Source organism: Eretmochelys imbricata, chromosome 1, assembly GCF_965152235.1.
Source record: "Eretmochelys imbricata isolate rEreImb1 chromosome 1, rEreImb1.hap1, whole genome shotgun sequence".
In the NCBI taxonomy this organism is placed as follows: Eukaryota; Metazoa; Chordata; order Testudines; family Cheloniidae; genus Eretmochelys; species Eretmochelys imbricata.
Window position 1 is genome coordinate 124,185,468 of NC_135572.1, and position 19,529 is coordinate 124,204,996.

The window sequence follows — 19,529 nt, forward strand, 5'->3', positions numbered from 1 at the left end:
AGTGTGCAAACAAAACTTTAACATCCTTAGTTCTAGTCAAGCATTTTATGCCAACCTTCTGTGAAGGAGGAGGGGGACACACTGTCTTTTTTTAACAGGGGAGTAGTGTTCAGATACTCAGGCCATTAACACCAACCTAAGAGTATAGACGCAGATTTGACTTGATGACAGTGTTGTAGCAGTGGTGGTCCCAGGATATAAAGACACAAGGTGGGTGAGGTAATATTTTATACTGGACCAACTTCGGGTGGTGAAAAAGAACAAATTTTGGAGCTACACAGAGCTCTTCTTTCAGACCCAAAGAGCTTCCTGCAGCTCCAAAGTTGGTCTCCGGCACCAACAGAAGCGGGCCCAGTACCCCGCTACGTCATGAGGTTTGGCGGCGGCACCGCACCATGACGTCGCGACGCTGCGCCACATTCCAGCGGTGTGTGACGCCATGACATGACCATAGGCTGCAAGCATGATGTCATAATGCTACTCCGCTGTGGGGCCGCGGCGCAGTGCGGCGCCAGGGTCCTAGCGCGTTTGCGGACCGGACGTGCGGCCGCCGCCTCAGGGAGAGCGGCTACCAGGGGGCATCTCCCCTCCCTGGCCGCCTCGGGCCGCGGGGGAAGGGAGGTGGCGTAAGGCGCGGCAGCCACTGCGGCGTCTCGGCTGCCAGAGGCCCCTGAGCTCCGCCCCGCGGCCGCGGTGGCCGGGGGTGGGGCCTGTGCGGCTCGGGGCGGGTCCCGCAGAGCGGCGGCTGGTGCGGCCGGTTGCGGGCCGGCGGGAGGGACGCGAGCGCTGCGGTGCTGCCGGGCATGAGGATGCCGGTGGGTGCAGCCGCGGGGGCGGAAGGGGCCGCGCAGAGCCCCGGCCCCGCCGCCGTCTCCCTGGGCTTGAGCGTGGCCGTGGTCTCCAGCCTGGTGAACGGTTCCACCTTCGTGCTGCAGAAGAAAGGGATCGTGAGGGCGAGAGGACGAGGTACGGGGGCTGCGGCGCCGCCCGCCACCCCCCTGATCTCCCCCCCCCCCCCGGAAAAAGCCAGCCCCCGCCTTAACGTTTTGCATTCCCACCCCCTCCCCGGATGTCTCCCTCACAGCCCGGGGAGACGGTCAGCCCCTGCCCGGCTGGTAGCCACCCCCCTGCAGACGGGGTAGCCCCTCCGGCGCACACGGTAGCCCTTGCAACCTCATGCATTTCCCCCTTCTAGAGCGTCTCCCGCCGCCAGAGTCAGCCTTTGCCCCCCCCCGGCCTTTTCTGCTCCCTCCCTCCAGATAACCTGTGGGGGGAGGCTCTCAGCCCCTTCAAATAGCTTGTGGGGTGGGCTGAGGTGCTCGGTGCATTTGGGGGACGGGACGCTCTGTCTCATGCTGCCGCACTGCTTTAGAGCGGAGAGCAAGACGGTTTCAGCCGGTGTGGCTACTGCAGAACAGATCTGGCCTCCCTGTTACTTAAACTCTTCACCATAGTCCTTGACCTTCATGTTCTTTCCTTTCAACCTTCCCTGCCCATTTTCCTTGTCTCTGCACTCATCTTAATCTGATTGCTCCAAGGAATAAGTGAGAAACTTAAAAAAAGGAAATTAGCTGGAGCGCCGGTCCTATGATCTGAGTTATTGCTGGCCACTGGCTAAAGAGAGAAAGGAAAGGGCCCAGTGGATCTGCTGAGTAGTTTGGCTATACTATACCTACAGAATGATCGTAAAATCATGGGAATGGTGTGGGAGAGGAAGAAAACAGCCTTCTATCCAGATAGAGAAGTTTGGGTTCTTTTCTAGTCTGTCAAAAACAAATCTGTGGACTCTAGTTAAGTTCTGTTGTTACATGCAGTGTAGCTGTAGTCCTGTTGCTTTTTGGATATTAGAAGGACAAGATGGGCGAGGTAATATCTTTTGCTGAACCAATTTCTGTTAGTGAGAGAAACAAGTTTTTGAGCCCTATAAAGCTCTTCTTGAGGTCTGGAAAGGTACTCCTATGGCTAAATGCAAGTGGAACAGATTGTTTAGCATAGGTAGTTAACACATGTTTTAAAGGAGAGTGGACCCTTAACACCTCTGCAGTCATAAGAAAAAAAGAGGGGCTTAGTGGGTTACAGACTTTTGTAACAAGCCATAAATCCAGTGTGTCTATTCAGTCTGTGATTTTTAGTGTCTTAGAAGAGTTTTGAATTTAAGCTCCCAGGCTCATCTTTTGAATGTGTTGTGTAGGTTTCCTTTGGTGATGAAGACTGATAGGTCTGACATAGAGTGATTGCTTTGTGCAGACATAACTCCACTGCTGCAATGATCAACATTCCCCCACAACACGCCTTTCAAGAACCATGGTATATCACAACATGGTATAGTTCATCCTATGCACTAAATGCCGTAATAACTATGTTGGTGAAACCAGACAATCCCTATGCTCTCAAATGAATTTACACAGGAAAATGATAAACAAAAACACCCTATGACCTTAGGATGAACACTTTTCACAAAAAGAAAAGGAGTACTTGTGGCACCTTAAAGACTAACCAATTTATTTGAGCAAATAAAGTCTCTAAGGTGCCACAAGTACTCCTTTTCTTTTTGCGAATACAGACTAACACGGCTGTTACTCTGAAACTTTTCACAAAGCAATTGCTCTATAACTGACCTGTTGGTCCTCGTGGACTCTATCTTGAATGGTCCCTTAGAATATGTGCTGATTACTTATGCTAAACAGTCCATTCCACCATATTTAGCTGTGCTGCTCTGGGAGTACATTTCCCAGACCTGAAGAAGAGTTCTGTGTGGCTCGAAAGCTTGTCTGTTTCAATAAAACATATTACAGTACCTCACCCACCTTTTGACTCTAGATAGGAGAAGAAATATAAACCCCCAGCCTTTTACTGAAAGTAATTTGGGAACCCATCGCTCTCTGTCAGGACTTTAACTGTCACCTGGACATTAAATTACTGAGGTTTTTCACCCAACTTGTAGCCATCCTATATCAGCTATTCAAAGCATAAAGCACCAGCAAGGGCTTTCATGCTCTTCCTTTAGGAGCAATTAGGGTGGATGGAGAAGGTACTCTACATGGAAAAAATCCATGCGGTTAGGGAACTGACATTCTTTATTTGAACCTGCTTCCAGTCCTGTTACGAAATTTATTCAGTCCTGCTGCCTGAGCAATTGTAAAATACAGCCCGTGAAACTTCTCTGATTGTGGATAGTCACATGATGAGTTGGTTTCAATGTTCACCCATAAAGTTAAAATATTTTTATATCAGAGGTCAATGGTTGGAGTGAATAGCAAGAAATAAATAACAAAATCCAGATGTGAAGTCAAATTGAAACAGTCAAGAGGAGTTAGGCATAGTCATCAATGTACTTCTACTTTGTGAAATACTGCAGCACCACTGATCATCTGATTTAAAAACAAATATTTATTTTGCAATATTTCATGTACGTTTGATAAGAGTTCTGTTACTAGCTAGAGAAAGATGTAAAAACTCTTTCCATAAAGTTGTACCAATGCATCTCCATTTTGTTCTTTCATAGATTCCAAGACCAGAAGGGACCATGTGATCATCTAGTCTGACCTTCTGTATAACACAGGCCATAAAATGTCCCTAAAATAATTCCTACAGCAGATCTTTTAGAAAACATCCCATCTAGAATTAAAAATTGTCACTAAGGGAGAACCCACCGGGACCCTTGATACATTGTTCTAATGGTTAATTACTCTCACCATTAAAATTTATGCCTTATTTCCAGTCTTAATTTGTCTAGTTTCAACTTCCAGCTAACTTTATTTGTACCCCCTCTTTGTTCTGGTTCTCTCATAAGGACACACAACCACATAATTCAGCATAATTGCCATCTTGTTTTATGGAGAAATGCCCACCAAGTATTATAAAACCACCAAACGTTTTCCTTTATTATATAACTGTAAGCCTTAATGTGGAGTTGGATTCCTAAGGTAAAAATGTAGAGCAATAGCTCACTGTGCTGCCCACTTAAATGTTTCTGACAAATCAACATGATTGTTACAAATACAAAAAATGACAAATTGTGAGTGTTCTGAAGTCAGTTTTCTACAGCATGATACTATTTTGCTAACAGAGTTTTCGTGCTTTGAATTTATCTGTGACAAATAGCAAAATTTGTCTTTTTTTCCCCCCCTAAATCCTTGCTTTGGAATGATTTCAAGAGGAAACTCATAGACTCTGTGTTGCACTGTAATCAGTTACATGTTTCTTGCAGCAGTCATTCTTTTTGTATTTGTATATATATGTAGGGAGCTCTTGTGGAATCTCCATTCAAATTACCAGAACATGTTAGATATGACCTCCAGAATTTTTTTATATTACTGGTCTAGGACCAGCTCACATTTCAAGATCATGCTGTGTTTAATGTGTTCGTGACGGACTCTTTCATGCATAACAAACAACTTTCAACTGCATTACTACCAGCTGACAGCATGATCCAACAAGTTTATTTTGCATTTTCCACAACTGCAGCATTGTGTGACATTTTAAGGCCCTGTACATACTGCTGTTTTTACTCCTGAGGGCATTCTGTCCCAAAAAATCTGCACACAATATTTTAAAATTCTACAAGTTTTATTTGTCAATAAATAAATGCAGAGGCTCCAGCGTGGCAGTGGGGAGCACAGGCTATTGGCTGTACGAAGGTGGGAGATCACACTGCAGCCTCCTCAACCCCGGGACATGGACTCAGTGGTGAGGCTGCACCCAACCCTGACACAGCACAAGGCCTGGGTATGCCCCAGAAACACCCTGGGGTCCTGCCCCTCTGCACCAGGCACAACAGGTGTGGGGCAGGAAGGCTCAACCAGGCAGGATCCAAGTGTGGAGTGGCTCAGTGTGGGGTGAGAGGATTCTGTGTGGGACAGTCTGCGTGCAGGTAGCTCAGTGGAGGGTCTAGGTGTGGGGGGATCTGGATGCACAGAGGCTTGCGGGGGGGCGGGGTGGTTTCCAGGGGCAGGGGCAATGTGACTGCAGGGGCTTCCAAGTGAAAGTGGTTGGAGCTCAGTGAAGGGGCCTGGGTGTGGGGTCTCAGAAGGGGCATCTGGGTGCTGGGGAAGTGGGACTTGGTGGGGTGGGGGTCTGGGTGCAGCTAATAGGGGTCAGTGGTGTGAGGGTCTGGATGTGGGGGGTGCAGGGGGGTGGGGATTTTCAGGGTGGGGGTTTGAATGCAGGGAGCTCAGTGGGGGTGATCTAGGTGCAGAGTTGGGGATCTGGATGCAGGGGGCTCCAGATGCAGGGATTGAGATTCAGGGGGGTGGGGTTCGCGTATGGAAGGCTAGGGGGAATATGGGCAAATGGGGTGAGACTTGGCAGGGATGTCTGGGTATGGGAGGTCCAGATGCACGGGGGTTGGGCGGTTGGGGGAGCAGCTCCCTGTACAGTGACCCCTTCCCTGTAGCTGAGGAGCAATGGGGGCAGGAAGCAGGGGAGGATGCTGAGCTTCCTGCAGCTGGGGTAGGTTTCTGGGGTGGGTCTGACACATCCCCAGCCACTCCTTGCTGGGGAGGAAGAAGTCGCACCCTCTCCTGCCTCTAGCCCAGCTGGGACTAGCAGCTGATCCCGGCTCAGGGTAGGAGCCACTGGCTGGGGTATCCCCAGCCCTGCGGTGATTTACCTCTTCGCTGGCTGCTCTGGGTGCCTGAAACATTGTACTTGCACTGCTAGGAAGTGGTGTCTGACTGCTCTGCAGCTTCTCTGTGCTTCTCTGTCAGAAAGTGATTTTTCTGTGAGGAAGCAAAGAAATCTGTGGGGGACATGAATTCTGCACATGCGCAGTGGTGCAGAATTCCCCCAGGAGTATGCTTTGTAAACACACGTTTTTTTCCCCCTAAAGAAAGTTGTAATTTTTGTTGGGTTCTTTGTGTTTTGTTTTGTTTGTTTTCATACACAAGTGATATTTATACAACAAAAACATTTCGGGAGTAACTTAGTTACAACACTATTGTCCCCAGCATAAGTAAATCAAATTTCTGTTTTGCTGTGTAGCTGGGACCTAACCATGGGATCTAACCATTTCAAGAATTATGCTAAAGTCTTGAACTGTCAAATTCACATAATTTAACTTTTTTCAGTGTTGGTAGTTGAATGTCTAATATGTAAAATAATGTTAATGTCACAAAATATATAGAAAGTTACTTGTATCTCCATTATGTTTTTTCTTGGCAAAATCTGAGTGCCAAGCTACTGAGGACAGCATTTCCTAATTGCTATATACAAGAGGGAGCTACAAAAGCCCAGCAAAATTAAGTTGTGAAAATATGAGATGTGGAATCCTAAAAGATACTACTAGGCCAGTGTTTTCTCCATTTTAATATATTGGGCCAGTATAGCTTGAATGTGGAAGTCAGAACTAACACAGGGCATGATCCAAAGCTCATTGGTGTCTTTCCACTGATTTCAGTAGGCTTTGCATTAGGTCCATAATTGACAGCCTGGTACTTAACTTGCCTCTTCAAGCTTTTGCTACACTAGTGAATTGAATCAGTGAGATAGTATCAGATTGTGCTTGGAGAGGAAACAGCAGTAGGGGGACAAATATTTTGTGAAGTTAGTTTGCTAGTGATGATATTTTGTGTAATTTGTACAACTATTGAGACATTTTTATTTTATTTGCAATAACAGAAATGTAATCTGATAAATTAGACACCCACTCAAAAGCTGATCATATTGCTTACTGTCATAATTTTTTCTCCCATTTCAATTCTGATGTGGTTTTAGCAACCATTATTCAAGGAGTTCCTAGAGTTAAAGGTTATTGCTTTATGCTATTTGGGATTCTGAACTTTCAGCTGATGAGTACAACATTGGTTCGATTTCTAGCAATTCATAAGAGAGCATCTGCTAAAGTAAGAGCAGAACTGAAGTGTCGGCATACGAGCAGGAAATAATAACCAGAATAATGTGATGTTAATGTCTGACACCTTGCAGACTACCGCAGATAAACACAAACGTTACTCTCCTTGAGAGTTTTCCTGGTGTCTAGCCTTGATGGTCTGCATGATGTTAGACCTTACATTATTTAGTAGTATTTTCGACAGGCATTCATTTATTTTAACATTGTTTTCTATTTTTTGCTCTGGTCCAGGACTTATTGTAACTCATAATGGACCTTGGACTTTTATAACTTTTTTATATAGATTTTCTTTAGGATTCTCCAATAGGAAAATAAAACTCATGATTTGTAAAATGTGTCCTGAAAAATCATGTCTTTGTTTTAGTCAAGTTTTAAGAATATCACAACTCCCTAGTAAATTCCACATTAAAAGTCTGAGGTAAAATAGGAGACGAAAAATTCATAACAATTGTCTGATGAAAATCCATAACAATTTCTGATAATATAATGAAAATATACAGTCTCAAAATTGGTAGGCAGCTAAAGAACAGTCTGGAGTTGTCACCCATGTCTTTGAAACGTAACATGTTCACATCCCAGAGAAGGCCTAGATCACGTAGCCACAGGAGACTAAGGGCTTGCCAAAAGTCCACACCCAAACATCTCTGATTTCTCTGTAAGTGTCTTAAATTTGTCCCAGTCCAAGTGGCTGTAGAAATTATTTTTTATCTCTTAGGCCAGATTTTCTGAAAGATCACACTATCTCCTGGTAATAAGTCTAACATATATGGTGAATAGAATCTTCAGAAACACTTGTGGATATTTCAAGGCTTCCTTTTATATAGGATGAGGATATTTTGTAAGCATTTGAAATTGAATTTCTAATGATCAGATGCATTGAGAAAGTGTACCAGGATTAGTTAGGGTAGATTGGAGCTACCATCATAGCTTTTTTTCTAATGTCCTTACAACTGTGTGCGAATGTGTGTGAAAATGATTTCTTAGCTTAGCTTTAATGTTGCTCTTTTATATTTTTTCCAGTAGAACTCATCCACTCTTTTCCCATGTTGCCTTTTCCAGGTACTTCATATTTAACAGATATAGTATGGTGGTCTGGTACTATTGCAAGTAAGTATCTTATGTTGTAAGATAATGTAAAGAATGGAATAGCATAGATGACTGGATTTTAAATAGCCTATTATATATTGTAGTGTTGATTTTAGCACAGTTTATTAGCCTTCACAGAGTTATCTTTCTACCAAAATGTAAGAAGCCTTCGATATGGAAATTATTAGCACTCACACAATAACTGTACCTGTGATACATCCAGGAATTGTGATAGTAAGCTCAATTTTTTTAAAAGGCAGTTAAATAAGGAATTGTAATTTCATACCATAAGGGCTTATTTATTCGAGATTAAATTTTAGATCAGAAAACCGTTAGCCAACTTTTACGTTTTAGTATTTTGTCATTTCTAGCTACAGTACCTTTTTGTCACTCTACTGCAAAAAGTAGGCTGGTGAATCCTTGGGCATTGCTGAGTATGAGATGAATACAGACCTCTGTGACCCTCACTCTCACAAGTAGTCTCGCTGATTACCCTGAATGGATTGGTGATATCAAAAAGATCCAAGAAAAGGTACAGAGTAGCTAGCATGTTCTGTTCTCAGTTCAGTTAGTGGGAAAGATGGCATCCTACCTTTGTACCCTAATCTATAATCTGTTGGGGACTATTAGAATTGCTGTGATAAGGGTTCCTTCAATGTATGTAACTCGCAAATAGTCATTAGACTTTCAGTCGTGTTCCTTGTTTAGCCACAGAGGCAGATTTTCACCCTTGCACAATTCCAGTGGTGCAAAGGAAGTGGAAACCACCAGGTCCCTTGATGAAGATTCTCTCTGTGTGGGGAAGTCTTCTGCAGCAAGTGTAAAGCCAGCAGAGTGGTTCCTCTGTCTCCAGATTACCACCCATGCTGCTTTAATCTGGGTTGGGATGGAATTTGGGAATCTGTAATCAGACCCCTGACAGCCCTGCTACTCTGCTCTGACCACTGGAAGCTGGGCGCAGTAGCAATTCTGTTCTGTAGTGTTTAAAATGAGCCTGTCTGCTCATTTCTTTTGAGGCCTCCGTTTTGAATATCTGGACAGAAGGAGTGAGAAAAAGAGAGAGGGTTTTCTCAATGTGTCAGCGTAACCCTGATTAAGACAACTGACTGAGTTTTATGAAGCCAAAACTGCTCAAGAGAATGATCTGTTGGCTACATCCATCAGCTAGCATGTCAAAACTAAGCATCTAGCAGCTTATAAAAGCACCATGGAAAGGGTTAACTAGAACAGTGGCTCTCAACCTTTCCAGACTACTGTACCCCTTTCAGGAATCTGATCTGTCTTCTGTACCCCCAAGTTTTACCTCACTTAAAAATGACTTGCTTACAAACTCAGACCTAAAAATACAAAAGTGTCACAGCTACTATTACTGAAAAATTGCTTATGTTCTCATTTTTACCAGATAATTATAAAATAAATCAATTGGAATATAAATATTGTACTTACATTTCAGTGAATAGTATATAGAGCAGTATAAACAAGTCATTGTATGAAATTTTAGTTTGTACAGATTTTGTTAGTGCTTTTTATGTAGCCTGTTGTAAAACTAGACAAATATGTAGATGAGTTTATGTACCCCCTGGAATACCTCTGAGTACCCCCAGGGGTACGTGTACCCCTGGTTGAGAACCACTGAATTAGAATGCTGTGGATTCAGAATTTCAATACAGTCACAAACAGCAAGAGCCAGGTAGAGAACTGTGGAACCCAAAGAAGGGTGGATTCTTTGGAATCTAGTAAATATCCACACTGCCTTGGGGAAACTACAGCAGTTAATATCCTATACATTAGAAATTGGCTGGTTTGGGATTTTGGATGACTAACAAAACCATCAGAGACTCTTATCAGTTTGCCTCCCACAAGGTTTATTTAAATAACTTGGTTCCCTGATACAAAAGAGTGAATTCACTTGCAAGTGACAGTGTTAAATAAGAGCCATTATTTCAATGCAAACATCTAGACCTAGAAAAAGCACCACCTGTGGGTTTTTTGGTGGTGGAATCCACAGGATTACTGCAGACTTCAAAGAAGAAGAGCTCAAATACTACTGAGATGGATCCATATAAATAGAAGAATGGATAGTTCTGCAGTGCAAGGCTTTTAACAGCAGGCAAGTGGTAACAGCTATAAAAAGATGCATTTCTGAGTGTTCTCAATAAATGGCACCCTGCTACTGAGAGTTTTCCAAGAAAACACATGTGGTTTTTCAAGATAAGACTGAAAGTGTTGCACATGTTCCCAGTGTTTGCAGTGTGAACGTTTCAGAGTGCTTTACCCGGCAAAAGAAACTTTTTTAAAAATAGCCTTGATGAGACCTCTGTATGTGGTCTGCAAGAAGATGGTCAACCATTTTAAACATATTTATTTGAGCATAAGCTTTCGTGAGCTACAGCTCACGAAAGCTTATGCTCAAATAAATGTTAGTCTCTAAGGTGCCACAAGTACTCCTTTTCTTTTTGCGAATACAGACTAACACGGCTGCTACTCTGAAACCTGTCATTTTAAACATTATGTTGCCGTTTCCAACGTAAGAAGCAAACTACAAGCAGAAATGAGCCTCCCTATAGATTGGCTGTAGTGGGACATAGGGCTTGTCTTCACTATGGGGGTATATCAACCTAAGTTACGCTACTCCAACTGTGTGAATAACGTAGTTGGGTTGACGTAGCTTAGGTCGACTTATTGCAGTGTCTTCACTGTGCTGCGTCAACGGGAGATGCTCTCCAGTCGACTTACCTTACTCTTCTTGGAGAGGTGGAGTACCAGGGTCAAGCGGAGAGCGCTCTGCCATCGATTTAGCGGGTCTTCACTAGATCCGCTAAATCGATCCCTGGCAGCACCATAGTGAAAACCAGCCCTCAGTCACAAAGTGCTGCTCCTTGAATCCTATGTAGAAAACTAACAGACTCATCATTTTCTGCTCAGAGGAAGCAAAGGCATTGGCTCAGGCATACTGAAACATAGCCAAGATTATTATTGACTTGAGTTGTTTGAGGAGTTAATTCAACTTAGATTATAAACTCTTTGGGACAGAGACCATCTCTTTGTTCTGTATTTGTTCAGTGACTAGGGCTCCTAGGAGCCACTACGATACAAATAGTGAAGAATAATAACTTGAGTAGAACTTCAGAGATACTTATGTATTTTTCTTTGTACCGCTACTAGGCAGGGCCGTCCCTAGCTATTTTGGTGCCCTACGCAGCCCCCCAGGCCTCCATGGGCGGAAGCGGGGAGGACTGTGTGGGGCCCTGCCCCAGGCCTCCGCGGGATGGGGGGGCTGGCCCCAGGACTCGGGGGGGAGTGGGGGGCTGGCTGGCCACTTCCTGCGGGAAGTGGAGTGACCCGGCCCCAGCCTGTTCTGCTCCCCAGGCTCCCAGCCACACCGCCAGCGAGTGCTGGGGGGCGGTTTCCCCCCCTCCCCCCAAGCCTGGGAGCCAGGGGAGTGGAGCAGGCTGGGACCGGGTTGCTCCACTTACCATGCCATGAGTGCAGGGTTGGGCCTGGCTGCAATCTTCAGGGAAGTGGGGGTGGGGTGGGGAGAGGCAGGGCTGGGGTGGAGCAGGGGCGGGGGCCTGGGGAAGAGCCAGACCAGGGGCTGGAGCAGCACGCAGCTGCGCAGGGCACCAGGAAGTGTGTGCCCCAAATTTCCTGGTGCCCTAAGCAGCTGCGTGCTTTGCGTATGGGTAAGAACGGCCCTGCTACTAGGCCTCTGACAACCCACCTCAGCCATGAAGTCAAGGGATCTGAGCCATGAAAAAGCAAATTTTAATTTGAGCAACTGAGCAGTGGGGAGTCCCAAGGAGGATATGGTGTATCCAGTGGGGAGTCCCAAGGAGGATATGGTGTATCCAGCATACTCTCTCTTCAGTTCAAGGTCTTTTCCTTCAACTCTGAATATCTCCACGCCAGAGCTGCCATTATGTGCTTGCTGAAAAAACATGCACACAAACAAGAGAGAGAGCTCAATAAAGATCAGAGCTTAGAGGGACTATAATCCAGTCCTAGCTAAAGACCACATGCAAAAGATCATGACTAACTCTTCGGCTTCACAGATGTGGCTGACTGACTGCTGGCTACCTCACTAGATTCAGTATTACATGCACAGGAAACACCAGTGAATTGAGTCAGCATAATGCTACCATACTCCACATCTTGTAAATTTTTCTTTCCTCAGTGTTCCTGATGAGGTTCCTCGGCTTTACTGAGCTGTGAACTTATTTGGTGAATGAATTAATGTTTGTATAGTGCTTTGCAGATGTAAAGCACTAGTTAAGTATAAAGAAGTAGTATAAAGATGATGATATTTGACAGTAGAGTGCAGAAAGCTTTGGTTTCTTAAAATGATTTGATTTTAAGTGCTAATAATGGCCACAGCTTGAAATTCCAGTTTTGTCTAGTATATTGTACTGCACATTCAGTCTTTTTTTGTCTATTATTATTAACTAATATCAAAGCTGTCTTATTGCAAGGACGTGCTGGCCGCCACTTCCCACAGCTCCCATTGGCTGGGAACAGCGAACCACACCCACTGGGAGCTGCAGGCGACAGTGCCTGTGGACTGTCAACATAAACAAAATATCTCATGGCCTGCCAGTGGATTACCCTGATGGGCCGAGTGCCGAAGGTTGCCGACCCCTGATATAGAACATGGGATGCCTAAATTCAGAGCTCCCTCCATCAGGAAATTTGAGTGCAACCCATGACAGGGTTTCAAATTCTCAGTCTCTTGACTCTTCCCTACTTAATTATGAAAAATTATTGAAGAGAACATTAATGAGCAGAATTATTGACGATGCTCTCTTGGTGCCTTCTCTTTTGCAAACAGCCTTTATTTAAAAATAATATTTAAAAAATCAGACAGCTGGAAAATTTAGTTTTTGTATAACTGAAAAGTTATGGGCAGAACTAAACAGTTCAATAATGTTCATCTTCCAGTCAGGTCAGTAGTTATGAGCCAGCGTTGAGTAGCTTTTCATTATTCCTATTTACTAAGGGATTTAAAATACTCTTTTGTGGTTCTCTTAACAGTGGCACTTGGTCAAATTGGGAATTTCTTGGCCTACACTGCAGTTCCAACTGTGTTAGTGACTCCTCTAGGAGCTCTTGGCGTTCCATTTGGGTAAGAATTTTATTCATTTATTTGAATGCTGAATTACTTGCTAGTAAAATATAGATTCTAAATAAAATCTGTGACCCATTGGTGTTCCATCAGGAAAACATCATGCTTGTGGATATTAGCTTTCCCTCTAACATTTTAATGAAGTGTAATAAACGTAGTTGGCACGTTCTTTGCCCAGAAAGATTAATAGTGTTTAAATGTCAGCTATTATCAACAACTTAAACAGATTACCAAAATTGCACCACATGTTTGTAGTGTTAAATGATCAGTTTTCAGGATGAAGAGAGGTAAATAGTGGTGTCCCCCAGGGGTCTATACTGGGCCCAGTCCTGTTCAACATATTCATAAATGATCTGGAAAAAGGGGTAAACAGTGAGGTGGCAAAATTTGCAGATGATACAAAACTATTCAAGATAGTTAAGTCCCAGGCAGACTGTGAAGAGCTACAAAAGGATCTCTCAAAACTGGGTGACTGGGCAACAAAATGGCAGATAAAATTCTGTGTTGATAAATGCAAAGTAATGCACACTGGAAAACATAATCCCAACTATACATATAAAATGATGGAGACTATATTAGCTGTTACCACTCAAGAAAGAGATCTTGGAATCATTGTGGATTGTTCTCTGAAAACATCAACTCAGTGTGCAGCGGCCATCAAAAAGTGAACAGAATGTTGGGAATCATTAAGAAAGGGATAGATAATAAGACAGGTCACAGGCCATGAATTTTTGTTTACTACCCGTGACCTGTTCGTGACTTTTACTAAAAATACCTGTGACTAAAACTGAGCCTTAATTATGCATCTGAACTGCATTGATCATCTACTTTAGGCTGCAGAATGTTTGGGGTTGGTGTCATGTCTTCCTTTGCCTTGAACACAGAGTTAAACAGTGTCTTTGGTATGTTTGGGCCATTTACTTGTTTGAATCCAGCCTGTTGTGTTAGTGACCAAAAATCATTGCTACCTCTTTACTGCTTGTGGCCCATGTGAAATGGATTGGTAGTCTCCCACCAGATTGCTGTGGGATAGGTGTCTGCCTCACAGTTGGCCTGGCCCCCTTGTGCTCTCAGCTAAGAGGTTGAGGATTCAATGAACATAAAGACTGAATTTATTTTCTGCCTTCCTCCCCTGTCTTGGGTCAGGGCTGAAGCATGTAAATGGGCTACATGAAGACTATTTTTGGAAGTAAACAAAGGGCTGGCAAGTAATACCCTAGCTGAGAGATGTGTATTAAGAGATTGAATAATTTAGATTAATTTTAATTTTCTTCCACTTTGTGAAAGGTCCATTTTAGCTTCTTACTTACTGAAAGAAAAACTCAACATTCTCGGCAAGTTGGGATGTCTGCTGAGCTGTGCTGGGTCTGTTGTTCTCATAATTCATTCCCCAAAATCTGAGAGTGTAACGACTCAGGCTGAGCTTGAAGAGAAGCTTACAAATCCAGGTACTTTGTTCTCTTACAAAATTATGATAGCATTGTCTAGGAACACTTATTTGAAGGGAATAGTTGCTTCCCCAAAGCAGCAACATTAGTGGTATTAAGGCTTCTGCATTCCTAGGTAAATACGGTATAAAGGAGACACACCATCATGGTTTCTGTACATGAAGACTACCTCTTCAGTGTAATAGAATTCCCGGAGTGTGTATAAAGGAGAAATTATAGATATGATTTTTTCAAAAAGGGCCTGGGTGAGTTAGGAGCCTAACTTCCTTTGACTCAGGCACTTCTGAAAATGTACCTTTTGACAGCATCTGTCATGAGGCTATTAATTAAAAAAACTAAATTAAGCAGTAAACTGTCCAGAGTTAGAAACTGGCCAGCAACACATTCAAAGACTCTGATCTTGGGTTGTCTGAGCTTGTAGTTTCCTGTTTCTGCTGCTGTCCAGGAGCCAGCCAGTTATTGGCATAAGTTAGTCTGCTCTAATGTATTCAACTACCTCTGGCCACAAAGCACCATTCTATAAACTGGGGCTCAATGGGGTATAGAAACATGCTGGTTATGCCCCCCTATGCCAAGGGGTTGAGAACATGGGGAACAGTGGTATAGGAGCTACAGTAGCTTCTGCACCACCTAAGGATTCTCCCATGCAGGTGGAATCCTCTATTAGCTGGTTAAACTGATGTTGCAGTTGCTTTGTGACACCAAGGAGGCGCAGAGTAACCATAGCAAGGACTAGGATCTGATCTAAAGAAGAAATAAAGTTGTCGAGATGGTAACTTCCCAAAAGTGGTGGGGTTTTTTTTGTTTTTTTAGTGCTTTGAAATAATTCTCCATTTCAGTTTTTCCTTACAATGAAAATCATTGCATATTTGCATGGTAAGTCAAGAACTGCAAATACATTTTCTTTTTTTAAGTGATGAAACCAAGTTGGCTGTAAGTTGGACTTGTAACCTGTTTTCTAAAATGATGAAGAGCTGTTTCATGTAGTTTCCTCTTAAGGAAAGAATCAAAACTATAATTCCATGAGCTCATTTTAAGGGGTTGTAGACAAAAATTGAATCTTTGTGGGTAAAATCCTTGCACTTCTTGCTGCCAAATAGATTCTATTAGGTCTTAAAGCTGCCTTAATGGTGCACATATACATTACTTATGTTTCAAATAGATGTTTGCTTTGGCACACTGAAGGCATGTATGCAGGTGCCAATAAAACATGTTGTGAAGTTCCTTTTCTTTCCTGCTATTCACTGGACTGACTTGCTTTTAAACCGTTCCTGACCTGATAGTTGTTTGGCATACTCTCTGTGCTTCATGTATGCCTAAGCCACTTCAATTTTTCTCTCAGAATAGCTAAATTGGGAACTATTTAATATTTTCAGTTTCACTGAAACTCAAACCTAAAGTGTACCTAAAAGTGTTAGTAAAGGAAATATTGTTGCGTGTTTAATAGTCCAACCAGACCAAAATTAACTATTGAAGTGTGTCCTGTTCATCCCATTGACTTTAATGAGACTTAAGTATGTGCTTAGGTACTTTGGTCATAGTGATGAATGTGGTTATATCACAACCATTCTTCATAGAGGACTTTAATAGGAATATAATGTCAACTTTAAAAAAAACTTTAAATCCAGTGACAGTGTGAAACAGTTGGTATTCATACATTATTATTTGACTTGCACAAAGAGGATAAGAGCAGCAACTGTCATAGTTGTACATTGATCTAACCAATTTCAAAGGCTTTTGTTCTTTATTTGATAGGAGATCCTCAGCTTTGTGTACATATCCTTATATGTTACCATGTTCAGGGGTTCACGACTGAGCCTTTAAATATTTCTAATAAATTATCCTAGGGCAAATGTTTCTACCTGGCCATTAACAAGCCGTTACCATTTTTTTCTTTGTTTTTTCAGTGTTTGTGGGCTACCTCTGCACAGTACTTCTCATGCTTCTCCTGCTTATCTTCTGGATAGCGCCAGCTCATGGACCTACTAATATCATGGTTTACATCAGTATTTGCTCACTGTTGGGCAGTTTCACTGTGCCCAGCACAAAAGGCATTGGGCTGGCTGCTCAAGATATCTTTTACAATAATCCATCAAGTCAAAGAGCCTTGTATCTCTGTTTGGTTCTTCTGGCAGTGTTAGGATGTAGCATCATCATTCAGTTCAAGTATATCAATAAGGCACTGGAATGTTTTGACTCATCTGTGTTTGGTGCCATCTACTACGTCGTGTTCACCACTTTAGTCCTGCTGGCCTCAGCCATCCTTTTTAGGGAGTGGAGTAACGTGGGAGTGGTAGATTTCTTGGGGATGGCTTGTGGATTCACCACTGTATCCATTGGAATTGTTCTTATACAAGTCTTCAAGGAGTTCAGCTTCAATATTGGGGATTTGAATAAACCTAATATGAAGACAGATTAAAATCATATTTGAGGGGAACTGGAATGGCTCAGGGAATGATACAGAGCCTTCCATTTCTAGGTAACTGATTCCAGTATGATTGAGATTGGCAGTTGTTACCCTCTGAGAGAGTGGTAGCTTGTGTGAAATGAATTGGTGGCCTCCATCCAGTTTTAATGGACAGTTGTCCACATACCCAAAATCACCATAATAAGTTGACATTAACTGGTATCATTGCTGACTGTCTCAGCAGAAAGGCTAAGGAATGAATCAGCATAGAGACTGATGTATCTCCTTGCCCCTAAAAGGTGGTCTATCCAGAAAAGGTTTGATGACATTCTGGCAGGCCAGTATAGGAAATCTTTACATTAGACTGCCTGTGATGTACTCATTCTGTGGATAGACATCATCAGTTTCTAATGCACTCAGTCCAGCACCTTTCATGAATGGTGTATGCCCTTTAAAAAAAAAATTGTAAGCAAATGGAACAATTCTGTTAATTTCCTTAAAACAGCAATGTGTTCACAGTCCAGGCTGTGAATTGTGAAAAAAATGTTGATTTGAATTGTGGACTACAGGTTTGTCCTTTGTACAGTAACTGCCTCCGCAATTTGGACTGACACAGGTGAATGCACTGGGGGAGGCGGGGAGTTCTAAATTAAGTCATTGGTATAGAGTAGTGCATCTAACCCTTAAAAGCTTGCACTACTTACTTACCAACTGAAACTAGCTCACAGATCCAGCTGAAACTAGCATCCAGATTACAGGTATACATTTTATTCATAACTCTTTTAAGTGCATTAAGACATACAGCATTCATCCAAGAGCTTTTAATGGTTCATGGACAGGAAGAGGGTGAAGGACGTGATGCACAGTCTTCCTGTATACATGGTGGGTTATCCAGTGCCTTTGTAATCTAAAAATACCACTTAATTTGAATGTGTTTGTTTCTGCAACCTTGTAACAGGTTAGAATAATCCAGTTTTGTTGTCTGTAATATTTGGCTGTATTCAAATTATAAGCATGTAAAGCAGACAGAAAGGTCAGAATATTTTTGGAAAGGTTTCCAAGCCTGAAGTCAATACTGAGATGCTTTGGTAGCTTCTGCGAACATCTATAATCATAATGAGAAGTAACTGATAAGAGGTCTACTTACAGCAATCCAGTATATGTAGAATCCAGTTATACAACAGAATATAGGAAACTATTTAATAAAGTAGCTAATTGACAAAATTGTTCTTCAGAACAGGATAATGAGTAAATGGATTTGTGTGTCATTAGATTGCTGATTATGAAATCAGGCTGTGAACCGGCACTGTTATGAGCAAAATTTTTGTGAGAAGTACAGGTGTGAGATTTCTTCATTAACTCAGAAGGATGGGTAAGATTATGGCCTTTAGAAAGGTGGAGTTGAGTAACCCAGTACACATGCATTCAGATCCAGTATTTCACAGCTGCGTTGTAGTTCTGCAGCAGTATTTTAAAGGCTTGTGCAAGTGGCCCAAGCCATGGTACAATTGGTTTGGATGACTGGATTACAGTATATGAATGTGTCAAAAAATAGGAGAAATTACTGATATTCACAGAAGGATGTACTGATCTTGTCCTTGGAGTGAAAATAATTTTCATAGTATAATGTAATCAGTGATCATTATATACATAATGTCATTGGAAGAGTGTACCAAAGGCTTGAAAATAAGTGAGAGAGAAATTCTTTTGTTTTAAATTTGGAGATAAAAGTAGATTTGTGTAGCATATAACTACTGAACACCTGGCAGTCCAGAATCTCTCATGAGACAAAAGGGGGGGTCACCAGACACCATTTGAGAAGGTTACAGATGTCAGTCTATAACAGGGGTCGGCAACCTTTGAGAAGTGGTGTGCCAAGTCTTCATTAATTTAAGGTTTCTCATGCCAGTAATAAATTTTACATTTACAGGGGCCCGCGACAGAACCCCAGACTGGCAGTGGGCTGAGCAGGGCTGGTGGCCAGGACCCCAGCTGGCAGGGGGCTGGGCGGCTGGAACCCTAGACCAGCAGTGAGGTGAGCAAAGCCAGCGGCTGGTATCCTAGGCTGGCAGCAGGCTGAGCGGGGCCGATGGCCAGGACCCTGGCTGGCAAGGGGCCGGTGGCTGGAACCCTAGACCATCAGCGGGCTGAGCAGGATGGCAGATAAAACCCCAGACTGGCAGCAGCTCACCTGCTGCCAGTCTGGGGTTCTGGCCACTGGCTCTTGCCAGCCAGGGTCCCGGCCGCTGGCCCCGCTCAGCCCGCTGCTGACCTGGGGTTCCGTTCACCCAGGCAGGCAGCAGGCTGAGTGGGGCCGGCAGCCGGGACCCCGGCTAGCAGCAGTGTGCCAGTAAAAATCAGCTTGCATGCCACCGGTTGCCGATCCCTGGTGTATAACAAGAGGTCAAGAACAGTATCCCATAGTTAAGTTTGTGGGCTAGCTGTAGGTAATGCAAACCTTGGTTATTTAGAGGTGTTGCTAACTCAATAATTGGTGTTTTGTTTTAAAACCCCAGCTCACTGGAGTCATGTGACTACTTGAGACGCTTGGCTTTTGATTTAAAAGAAAAGTCAGTTGCTAGCTCTCATAGTTACCGAGAAAATCATGAAAATGCAACC

At 43.2% G+C, this 19,529-nt stretch overlaps 1 protein-coding gene across 1 annotated transcript; it reads left to right on the top strand.

Moving 5' to 3' along the window:
* Window positions 1-729: 729 nt before the first annotated feature.
* NIPA1 (NIPA magnesium transporter 1) lies at window positions 730-19,149 on the top strand. The gene is made up of 5 exons (XM_077814907.1): window positions 730-966; window positions 7,910-7,957; window positions 12,965-13,055; window positions 14,343-14,503; window positions 16,411-19,149. The coding sequence occupies exons 1-5, from the start codon at window positions 804-806 to the stop codon at window positions 16,920-16,922; spliced, it is 975 nt and encodes a 324-aa protein (XP_077671033.1). The 5' UTR covers window positions 730-803; the 3' UTR covers window positions 16,923-19,149.
* Window positions 19,150-19,529: the final 380 nt, after the last annotated feature.